Below are 12,504 nucleotides of genomic sequence, written 5' to 3' on the forward strand. Positions count from 1 at the left end.
GACAATCTAGTGCCACAGGAAAAGTTAGAGATCCTCCCACTAGGTCTACTTTCTTTCAAGAGTGATCTCTAGAACTGCACACCTAATGATTGTGGTCGAATGGCATAGTTTAAAAAAAATAATCTTTACTGATTAGGACTTACTGATTAGGACCGCATGATTGTAACTACTTTGTGTTTAATTCCTGGTAATGGGATTTATTTTCTGATCTCTCCATTTCCAGCAATCATTAATATAAATGTGCAGTCTGTTACTTCTGATAAAAATTAGAAATGCAATTTTAGAGATCCAAAAATGCAATAGAGAAGTTCTGCAGCTAAGGAATTACATATAACAATAACACTACTTTTTCACTATAAAAAAATAAATAATAAAAAAAAACATCTTATATTACCCACAAAAAGAAATTATGTTTGGAAAGCCAAGGTTACAAAATTCACATGAATGGAAGCCTTGAATGACAAAACAGCTTCTCAATCTCAGAATGGAAGCCTCTATAAATATAAAAACAAATATAAATAAATAATACATGTTTGTTAGGAGAACCTGTGCATCTCAACAATCTGTAACACCACTTAAAATGTACAAATAGGTCATGGTCTCAACTGGGGTAGTTTGTACCAGGAGAAGACATGAATAAGGCCCTTTCTCCCATAGTACCCCACCCGAAAGACGGAAATGGTAACCCAAAAAATTGAATAAATCAGATAACAAAAAAGAGAGAATATTATTGACTTGCCATACTAGCTTTTGCCTGTCTTGAGTCTCTTTAGGGCTTGATCAGAATTCTCTCCGCGGTATGCAACTCTAGTGCGCGTCATAGCTTGACTGTCTGAACGAACATCATCATCCTACGTTGATATAAATGAAAATTTATTTTACGATTCTGTGATAATATGTGATGAAGATTCAATCTGAGTCTAAAAGTTCAATAAATAATATATATGGATAAAAATCTCTGGAATCAGACAACCATGTACCTTAACAGTAGATACAGGAGCAGTTGGCCTAGTATTTGATTGCTTCCCAAGATCAATTTGCACTGAGATGCTGGCCTGTGACAAGTCCACTCCAGAACTCTGAAGTGCTTCTGTCAGTGTATTTAACAACCTGTTCAATAAAAAATCATCTTAATGTGAGTAGCTCAAATAACTCGACTAGCAACCCCAGGAGAAGAAATCAAAACGCTGTAACAATGCCAGAATTATTATTATTATTATTTTGATAAGTAACAATGCCAGGATTATTCTCACTGACAAAGATTGAAACTTGAAAGAACTACTAGAGAGGATAAGATGTCTATTGTGCAGCCAACCTATAGCTGACGATACCACTTAGACTAATGCGAGTAATCAAACAATCACTCTATTAATGACAAAGCTCAGTCAAATAGAATGAATGTGTTGTGCCATGCCGATGAAGAAGCTCTAATAAGTGACGAAGATACCAGTAATAAATAATTTTGAACTTTAAAATGCAAATGAGAGATTTAATTCTCAAATGTTTTAAGACCCTCCACTTGCTAAGAGCTTCAAATACTTTCCAAACCATGCTGCAAATGTGGGAGAAAAATAAAGCATACTACATCTTGAGGTTGTCAGACACTAGAAGAAAATCATTTCAAATGTTAGATTTGTGAAATCCTCATGTGAAGCTATCGTTATGCAATACTTATTGTAATGAAGATAGTCATTGATTTGGTTTTTTCTTCTTAAAATTTGGAATGCAGTGTTCTGATCGAAGTATCTTAATCATGCATAGACAGTCATCTGAACTAACATTACATTTCTTAACCCCTTTAATTTTTGCCAAAACCCAAGAGGTTTTATTTATACTTCTTCAAAGAAAATGCACCATAGAAACACATAAAAAGAAAAAGAAAAAAGAAGAGTAATTATAAGACTTACCCTTGAGAATACACACTTGAGATGCTAATTGTACCACTTTCAATAATCAGCTCCTGTTCTTTCAGCTTATCACTTGCCACAACACTATTGTTGGTGCAGGATCTGCTCTGCCATAATTGGGATTGAGGATGAGATGACGTGTTCTCTGCATCAGAAGCCAGCCGGGGTGCAATCGGTGCTATTGCACCACTGCTTCCACCAGGAGTGAAGATGTTTGGCTGCAAGGGCACAGGAATCGGCACTACCTTATTTGTTAATCCCGGGTTGTAATCCATTGCTTTGAAGGTTGTAGCTGTGCTCATGTTAGATTCTACTGGATTATGTGCATTCCTAGGAATGGCTGGGGACACAATTGTATTACTCTCCTCAAACTTTTCAGAAAATTTTAACGGTGGACCAGACCCACTATTCATCCCTTGAGATTGATCAACATATCCTTCTGCAGGCCTGTGACTGGTTCTCTGTTTCAACAAATGGAAGTATATCAGCGTTCAAGTTTAAAATGACACTCATTTACTGCATAAATGAATTTAAGTCACATTTTTCTCAGCCAGTTCTTAGCATTCATGTGCGGCTGTGCACACAGGCCTGCTTACAACTCAAATCAAAATAACCTTTGTCCCAACTATAACAGACGGGTGTGCAGACCTTGATTACTGCTCTGTTTAGAGCCACACTTTCTGTTGAATCTTACCAGTACCTCAACCACGCTATTTATTTATTTATTTTTATTTTCTTTTTCTTGTCATATATAGCTTAGAAAGAATGCCAAATTATATGATCGGTGATTCTGTATTCATGCTGCTAAAAGTCTAAAGTTTATGATATCAACTTCCTAGGATAAAACTTTTCTTATATCCAAACCTTGAAAACAGATGCAATACACGGAAACTCTATTACACCAAGTATAGGATTTACCCATGGCATCAACTTTGCTGGATAGTGGTCCCACTCTTGGTATGACCCCTCATATTTATGAACTTTCTCTTGCAAAAATTGAATGTATTCTATAACCTGCATATGTATTCAGATATTTAATTCTGAGTAGTCAGATCATTTTCACATAAAAAAAACACACACACACATATTACCATGAAATATGCACATACCTCTAATAAGAATGATGCCTTGTCCCGCTTTTGGTCACTATGAGGGATGATCTCTCTCAACATCTGAAATCTGCATGAAAATTTTCAAATTTCAATATCTTGAAATGTGACCATCAATGATGCCATTGACCACCCTGAAGGCCCAGCACCTAAGGGCACATGAAAATCAGGGCCCAAATTTTATTAACATGACCAAGATTCGCAAGACATGGGAATATCTCAACAACTTGATCCACTATAGAGAGACACATATCTCTTTCATCATTATTTACCTTTTGACATTACAAAAAAATCTTTTTCTATTCTCTCTTTTTTTTCTTCTCTTTTTTTGTTTCTTTTTTCACAAGGAAAGGTACTTAATGAGTTGAAAAAGAAGGGACTAGCTTACAAAGTTCAACCAAAGGACATTCTCTGACAATTGGATATGTAATAATAACTCTTATCAAAGAAGTGTTGTAGCCATTTATAGATTTCTAGTACTTTGCCCTTTAGAGTTTAGACAAGAATAAGTTACTAAATAATTTTTTTAATTAGAGATCATAAAGTATATCATATTCTCTCAAGAAAATTTATAGAACTATTAACTCATTAGTAACTGAAATAGAACTACCATTTTGTACATTAAAGTGAAACACATTGTTAACCGTAGAATATGATGGAAACAGATAAAGAGAAGAGTTACCAAAGATCAATAATCACATGCCCTTCTCTGCAACTAAAAGAATGGAAGAAATCCAACGAGATATAATTTAGGAGATCTCAATGTGGATGGCGTCAGAACTTATGTCACACTCGATCTCTGGTATTAGTTTTTGATCTAGTACTAACAGAATAATAGGAAAATGATACTTTAATACAACCCGATTTTATGGCATCCATAGAACACAATTTTGATCAGATAACACAGCTAGATTAATCCAGTTTTGAAAGAGAACAAATGTTTAACTTGCCTGTCATTAATCTTGCTCCTTCTACGCTGCTCTGTTGCAGAGTGCTTTGATCGCGGGGTGTTAGCTTTCTGATCGGTGCTCTTCCCATCCACCTTTACTGTTAGATTTCCTAAAAAATGTATTAATATTTTTAAGTTCCAGAAGATAGAAATGGAGGAAAAATAGAAGCATCACAAACTTGCATACAAATACATATATATAGCATGTGAAATATATACCTTTGTAGTCGGATGTAGGCTCTTTCTTGAGAAGGAACTCTTCGTCGTCGTCATCTTCTTCCTCTTCATTGGCACCTTTGGCAGATTTTATCATATTCATGAAACTTTGATTTTTCTGCCCTGATGTTGTCCTGTGAAAATTATTTAAAAGCCCAGTTTCAATAAATTAATACATAATCCTTAGAATAATTGAAAATATATTAAAATATAAAGAGGTAAGAAGTAGAATATAAGAAGGAAGTGAATGGAAAGGTAGAGAAAAGTGTCTGACTGAGAAGAACAGCGAGAGCTGAAGGTGGTGTTATTGCGTTGGTTATTGGAAGATGAAAGTGATGGTCGCTCTGATGACGTCATCCATTGCCCTCCCATCTTCGCTCCTGCCTCTGACAAACAAAATCGGCGGGAAGTTTTTAATTTGATGGTGAAGGCCTTCAAGCTTCATGTTATTGATATAATTCATAAATTCAACATGGCCAATTGGGTTAGCCAACCAGGTCTTGGTTGATTTGGCCCAGTCCAGTGCATGTGAGACTTCCAATAATGTATTCTCCTTTATTAAAAAAAACAAATTAAATGTTTTCCAGTTCATTGTCATATTTTTAAGTGCCTTGATATTGCAAAATTATATTGGGAAAGTTGAAACTCAGAAACAAACATAGCAGTGCAGGTACCACTGTTAGCACAGGCTGTGCAGAATACTAGGAGGAAATTTTGAGATATACATAATTGTTAATACTTATTTTTGTACAAAGTGATTATTTTCATTATTAAACCAGCCTTTTCATTTGTCAATTTAAACTTCTATGGTTGGTTAAACAATGAACAATCAGCTTTTATAATGGAAAAATTTATCGAGATGTAAAATAACTTATCCCCAGTACCCCCAACCTGCAAAAAACAAAAAAAAACAAAAAACTATCCCAGCTTATTGAGTAGGCGAAACAAATCTATTCAGTCCAAGGAGGCTTCACTTATATCATAAAACATACTTGGATGTCTTATGACAATGAATTCATTTTAGTGTCAAGTTTTACTAAACATATGAGGTTGTTCTCAAATTTTTACCCTCCTTCAGAGCGATTGTATTACTAGTACTGTATTAGTATCTTCAGTTTCCTGGTAATCATTAATGTGCATGCACATGCAAATACAATGTGAAACAATATTGGAAGGTCAATTGATATTTTTCTTGGGACATCTAATTTTGTCCACTAAGAATATAATTATGACTACTTTCCCATGCACGTGCCATGTTCATGCTTGGTGTGTGTTGGTCACTTGCATGTGAATGTTTCAAAATGAAATATGGCAAAGGATATGTCAATTTACCTCTTAAGACGCATCTGTCTGCACCAATATTCTCCTTCCCTGTCTTTCCCCTCTTCACCGCAGATTCTTCCCACAACGTGAATCCACTTCCAGTGTATGAACTGCAGTTAGAGTTTTCCTCATTTCTGTCAGTGCTACTAGCTTGTGCCACTGTAAATATAGCACCCTCCGGCTTCGGAACCCTTTGATTAATGTAAGAAACATGGCTTATGCTATAAGTCCCAATCCCTCCCGGGAGAAGGTGCTCAATTGAAGGGGGAGGAGCTGGTGGAGGAGGCTTCTCCAAAGTTGTTCTCTCCATGGAAATTACCTCCTTGGCACTGTGTTTCCCTACTTGTTCTAGTGGTTGTAGGAAATCATGAGTTTTTAGGTAACTACCTGCTTTTGTATGTCAACGTGAAAAGGAAGAAAAAATAAATTTATATAATTGAGACAACTTTTATATCCAAATATTTAGCTATACACACACACACACACACACACACACACACACACACACATACACATATAAAGAAGATGAATGTGAAACCCGTAGCATTTCATTCTTCTCCTATCTATAGCGCAACCGAATTAATTAGTTTAACAAGCTATAGCCCATTAATTCATCAGAAAATCAGATCCGGACAAGGTGCCCAAATTTAATGCAAGGTCAAGAAATAATACGAGTATGAAATTTCTGCATAAACCTGTCCCAGCTGTTTTGCTTAATTTGACAGGATTAACAGACCTAAAGATAACGAAATTATATTTAAACTATAAAACCACATAATTAAAAAATAAAAAAAACTACAATTTAGAGAAGCAACACCCATGTGAATGGTTTAAAACAATAACAATAGTAATAATAATTCCCATGAAATTGGTCTGGATTTACCCTGGCAAACAGAAACAAAAAAAAAAAAGTTATATTTAAAAAAACAGTTGTTACCTATTTAGACGTTGAAAAAATAACTCATGCGCTCTCACCCATTAGATCTAGAGACTTGAAATCTCCTCATTATAACTTTTTAAATTATTATTATTATATGTGATCGACAATTTAATTAAAAGAAACATACTAGTGGAATAGCTGACCACAGAGAATGCATGCATGTAACATTAGATAAGCGACAACAGAAGATGATTTCTCTTACCAAAAACATCAGAGTTGTCAACTAGTGCCACACTTGACACACTACTAAACACTATTTATCTCCCACGAATCGTGTGTGAGTCGACACAACAGAACACCGGTTTGGATATCTGAATACCATGCACCTGCTTAGGGCCTGATGATGTCTATTTCAATAGTGTCCAACTCCGGTTGGGCCCCACCTAATAAGCCCTGCCAAACACTATTACAATCCCCATAGTGCTTAGTCCCAACCCCTTTCCCCTTTTTGGACTTGGCGATGTCAGCCCATCCAATATGTGGCCCACTCTATACATGACCCAGATCTATATCATTTTAATGGGGTCACGGGTATATGTACACACACAAACACACATTTGAGTCATTGGTAATATAATATAGATATCTACACCCCCACACATAAACATCAAAACATTATTACACTTTTGTTTCTTTATTTTGTTTTTTATATTATTCTTTATTTTTTGATATCAAAATATGAAAAAAAAAAAAAAAAAAAAAGGAAAAGAAAAGAAAGAGAAAATTACCTTGAGAAGGCCTTGGATCTTGTTGAACAGGTGAATACAGTGACAGAAAATCATGTGTTGGCTTCCTACCTGTAAAAAAACTTGCAACAAAACTATGTTAAAACTTCAAAAATTTTACGTCTACATACATCGTCAATATATATATATATATACATACATACATACATGTAGATATAGAGAGAGAAAGGTAAGTATGGATATAGTATTGTTTTTTTTGTTACCTTCGGTTCCAAAGGGACGGGGTTGAGGAAGCTCCATCGACAATTGAGATATTTGATAGTGATTTTGTTGAAATTCGATCGAATTTCGGTAATATATAACCACCAGAAGAAATCTACTATCGGAGAAATACTGAATTTTCCGATGAATCACAAATAGAGTGTTGAATTCTTCGAAATTCAAAAATGAAAAGCGAAATTGAAGTTTTAGATTCGAACACTTCAAGTGCTTCTCAGATCTGTTTATACAGAAAAAGTGGAGTCTTCTTTATAAAGTTTGCGCTCTCAAAAACGAGAATTAATCTGCGCAATCGACCTCTAGTTTTAGCGTTGCGTTTGAGATGCGAATTGTGGAAGCAGTGTTTGACACACGAGAAAAGGCTTCACTGCATGTTTCCCGAGAAAATTGGCTTCGGTTATGTCCGAGAAAATTCGAGCACGGACAATTCAACTTGAGATTCAGAAATAATCTGCCAGAACTCCGTATCACAGATTTGAGCGAATCTGCCATCAAAATTCAGATATTAAAACAAATAATTATAATCAAATTACCATAATTCAACTAAAACTCATCATGAAAACAAAAAAAAATATAAATATATCTGTGTTTGGGTTTATAATTCTCATACAAGAACATTGTTAAGAAAGAAAAAAGTGGAGATCCAGAAGAAGGATTCAAAAGATGAATACCTTTGATACGAGTTACGATAAACTTTGCATAATTGTGTTCAGATTCCTCTGAAAAACGAGACAGACTCGGCTAGAATTTGGAAGTGTACTCAGAAAGCAATCAAAAACAGTAACTTTTGAAGATAGTAGGTAGGTCCACTGGGATCAATTGGTTTTGAAAGCACGAAATGTTGCAGAATTTCCTTCCAATTCTCTCTCTCTATCTATACACATATATACTCTGATCATATATACACACACACACATATATATATATAACGAGCAGTGCGGCGAAAGATGGGATTGTAGGTCGGAGAGGACTCTCTCTCTCTCTCTCTCTCTCTCTCCTCTTTGTGCTTCTATAGAGAAGATTTATATACAGTCTTCGTTTCCGTTTTAGCCTTTGCTTTTCCGTTAGATGAAACGCCGTTTCCTAACGTCGTTGCGGCGGAGCTGACGGCGTTAAGATTCTAGGTTGTAATGGATTTGGGTGACCCTGTTCCTGGCTGTATTGACAATCCCGATTAATAATATTAATTAAATAAGCAGCATTTCGGAGCCCGAGCTAGTATATTTTAAATTTTTTATACACATTTTTTAAGGAATTGTAATTTTCACGTGATGTCCATTTCGGTCAAGTTGTCACAGTAATTCTGAACAACTTTGAAAACAATTTTAGACAATCCCAAGACTGATTCCAAACTATTACATCATTTGAAAACAATTTTAGAATATTACGATACTGATTCTGAAATGAGGTTTTTCCTAGTTCAACTTTTGAAAACAAATTGGAAAACATATTAGTCAATTGAATTATCGAATCATTTTTTCACTCTTCACTTCCCAAAGCAAAATATATATATATAGTGCATATACTTTTTATTTTTTTAAAAATTATCAATATCATTTTTCACGTAAAATATATATATGCAGTAACATATACTTTTATTTTAAAAATTAATAATTCAATTTCATTTTTAAATTTTCACTTAGGAATATGTGAGTATTTACCTTTAAAGTAGTTTAAGATCTAATAATATTGTGGGAAAAATAATATGTTGGCGTCTTAATGTTTGATATGATGCCAAATAAAAATTATATATGCAAATTAAAATATTAAACCTAACAATAAAGAACCTGTAGACCAATCAAGGCTCCAATTGGATTCTACCTCTTTAAAATTTCGTGTCCTAGGTGTTGAATAGTCTCTATTTGATTGCCTCGTGAATTTATCGATCTTTCTTTCGATAGGAGCAACTCTTTAAATCAGAGAAATTAGCAAAATCGAACACTCAGAATAAACCATCGACTGAAAATGAACTATGAAGTGCTGTTTGATAAAACTAAAAATTAAGTATTAAAATTTTTAAGAAATTAAATTTTAAATGCTAAAAATTTTAAGCAGTAATTTAAAAATCAATATTTTTTAAAAATCTTTTTGAATGTTCAGCGTTCAGCATTTACTGATAAGTAATCATTTTAAGTGGGGCTTACCACTTTTAATTATATCCAAATTAATTAATTGGATAAGCGCTTAATTCGAGGACTGAATTGAGTTTTCAAACAGCACCTAGAGTTGAACTCAAAATGTCGAGCATATAGAAGGAAGGAAGGAAGAAAGATTAAATTTTGAAATGTTAATTACAAATGATCTTTGTAAGGGTAGTTAGGCAAAGTGATGTTTTTTTAAGTCAATCCGAACCGTTAACTGCCGTTAAGTTAAGCTGTTCGACTTAAGCTGTCTAACCGACATCAATTCAACAAATAACTATTTAACTGTCAAAACCCGAACTGTGAACACTTATTAACGGACAAATTTGTTTGTTTATTAAACGCATTTATTACATAATCGTCTTTTTTTCCCCCTTTTCCGGTAGACCTGTTTGTCTCATTAGATCTTCCCCGTATTAATTTGGAAGGATTAGAAGATACCACTTGACCACCCCTGGATGTATGTTAAATTTATAGCATTTGTAAATTCATGTAGTGACTTAGGATTTTTTTGTTCAATTCTTTAATAATGGTTTTTATTTTCTGAGAATTGAAAATCATCAGAAAATGTATAAAAATTTATTTGGTTGATAGATTTCGAAAATTATTTTTTAAAACTCCATTAAGAAAATGTTTGGTCCAGCTTGGTTCAAATTCTTTTTTCTTTTTCTTTTTTTTTTTATTTATTTAGAACAGTTTTTGAAAAATATACAAAAATTGTTTGATGAAGAATTCTGAAATTGTTTTATGAAAATACAGTCATAAATGGGTTCGTTTTTACTGTTTTTCTATAGTTATTTGAAAACATTTTTTTAGTGTGTTTTAAATTTTTTAGAGATGTTTTCAGAAAATTAAACCAAGTCCTTTGTTTTGAGAAATAGTCTCTTTATAATTCTCTAAAAAAATATAATTTTTTAAAGAAGGTAGTTTAGGAATTTTTTTTATTAATTGTTTCGTAGATGTGGGACGAGAGAACTGAATGTGTTCAATAATGAATCATAGAGCGCTATAAGAAGTCTGACACTATCATAATTGGGAACCCGTGTCGACATAGTTAGAAGTAACCTAAAAATTAAATATTTTATTTTTTTGGTTGGATACGACTACGATACGACAATGATACATTTTGGACATGATATGGCGGATAATTTTGTAATCTTATTATTATTATTATGGGTAAAATATATCGACACCCCCTGAGGTTTTCTATAAGGACATCTATATACAAGTTGATTCTTTTTTAGACAAAGACACCCCCTTGTGAAAGAATGAATCCAAACAAATCCTTAAAATTGTGAAAAGTCAATATTGCCCTATTAATTTAAATTATAAAATATCATAACTTTTAAATGACATTTTTGCCCTTAGTATATCACCCCCTTTCACTTGCACATATTAAACCTAGGCACAACCACCACCATCACAGAAAATCCAGCAAATGAACAAAGCAGAAAACCTACGACAAACGAACCATTGCTACTCAAACCCACCACCAAATCCGCAACAAATGAACAATCATCGCTTCTCAAATCCACCACAAACCCACGGTGTTTGGAAATGGTGATTTATATCTGCCTGGATAGTTTTCTCCCCTAATATCCTGTACTATATCCAACAGTGAAGATTTTGCCACGTCAATTAAAACAAAAAACTGTAATACCCTTAATTTTAAAAGGACAGTTCTGGAATTTAATTATTGTATTTAAGTGCATTTTATTTTATTATGTGTCATTTTATTGGATTATTTGTTTGATAATTGATTATCTGTTTGTTTGTCCTTTTATTTGAATTAATTGTTTTCTTTTATTAATATTATTGTTTTTGTTATTGGATTACTTTGAATTGGGTTAAGTTAAATGTTAATTTATTTTAGATTAGGATTATATTTCTGAGAAAGTTGCTCTTATTCGGGATCGCATGAGTACCGCTCAGAGTAGGCTGAAGAGTTATGCGGATCGGCGTACTCGTGCTTTGGAATTTAGGGTTGGAGATCAGCTTCTACTCAAAGTGTCACCTATGAAAGGTGTTATGCGCTTTGGAAAGAAATAGAAGTTGTCACCACGATTTGTTGGTCCATTCATGATCACGGATCGCGTTGGAGTGGTTGCTTATAGGTTGGCACTTCCGGATAATTTGGATCGCGTGCACAACGTGTTTCATGTTTCCATGTTACGGAAATTTCTGTGAGATGAGGATCGGTACCAGCATATCGATATAGGGGAGATTGAGTTGCAGCCGGATGCAACTTATGTGGAGCCACCGTGTCGTATTGTCGACCGTCGGGATCAAATCCTTCGTAATGAGGTTATTCCTTTAGTTCGTGTGCAGTGGAGTCATCACAATGAGGCTGAATCCACTTGGGAACGGGAGGATGTCATTCGCTCACAGTTTCCTGGATTACTGGAAGAAAGTAAGAGCGAATTCCGAGAACGGAATTCCTTTTGTTAGGGGGGAAGAATGTAATACCCCTAATTTTAAAAGGACAGTTCTGGAATTTAATTATTATATTTAAGTGCATTTTATTTTATTATGTGTCATTTTATTGGATTATTTGTTTGATAATTGATTATCTGTTTGTTTGTCCTTTTATTTGAATTAATTGTTTTCTTTTATTAATATTATTGTTTTTGTTATTAGATTATTTTGAATTGGGTTAAGTTAAATGTTAATTTATTTTAGATTAGGATTATATTTCTGTGGAAGTTATTTAAACGTTAAATTATATAATTAAGTTGATTTACGTATATGTCAGTTAGGGTTGGAGTTACTGTAGCCGACCTAGGTTGTATTAAGTCGCCGTGTATTGTAACTTGGACAATTGCATGAGCCGACTAAGGGTTTGCATTAGGGCTCTAGCTATATACAGATTAGGGTTGGAGAATTAAGCCTATAAATATATTTCTTCATGCGGGTTTAGGGTTTAGCAAACAAACATCACACAACCTGCATTCATG

General features: G+C 33.9%; 1 protein-coding gene across 3 annotated transcripts; it reads right to left on the reverse strand.

The window, feature by feature from the left end:
* Positions 1 to 364: 364 nt before the first annotated feature.
* Positions 365 to 8,410, reverse strand: LOC132287213 (transcription factor BIM1). Of its 3 annotated transcripts, none has more exons than XM_059789756.1 (12): positions 8,081 to 8,410; positions 7,394 to 7,894; positions 7,173 to 7,241; positions 5,514 to 5,894; positions 4,456 to 4,567; positions 4,185 to 4,315; positions 3,967 to 4,063; positions 3,017 to 3,086; positions 2,826 to 2,921; positions 1,908 to 2,368; positions 981 to 1,110; positions 365 to 851 (listed from the first exon to the last, which is right to left on the reverse strand). In XM_059789756.1, the coding sequence occupies exons 2-12, from the start codon at positions 7,428 to 7,430 to the stop codon at positions 744 to 746; spliced, it is 1,692 nt and encodes a 563-aa protein (XP_059645739.1). In that variant the 5' UTR covers positions 7,431 to 7,894; positions 8,081 to 8,410; the 3' UTR covers positions 365 to 743. The 3 variants fall into 3 exon arrangements, with proteins under 3 accessions (XP_059645739.1, XP_059645737.1, XP_059645738.1); XM_059789754.1 differs by having other exon boundaries at positions 3,967 to 4,075; positions 8,081 to 8,408; XM_059789755.1 differs by having other exon boundaries at positions 3,967 to 4,075; positions 5,514 to 5,891; positions 8,081 to 8,407.
* Between the last annotated feature and the right edge of the window lie 4,094 nt (positions 8,411 to 12,504).

Source organism: Cornus florida, unplaced genomic scaffold (assembly GCF_030987335.1).
Source record: "Cornus florida cultivar Cherokee Brave unplaced genomic scaffold, ASM3098733v1 CherokeeBrave_3.0.0_Hap2_Chr11, whole genome shotgun sequence".
NCBI lineage: Eukaryota > Viridiplantae > Streptophyta > Magnoliopsida > Cornales > Cornaceae > Cornus > Cornus florida.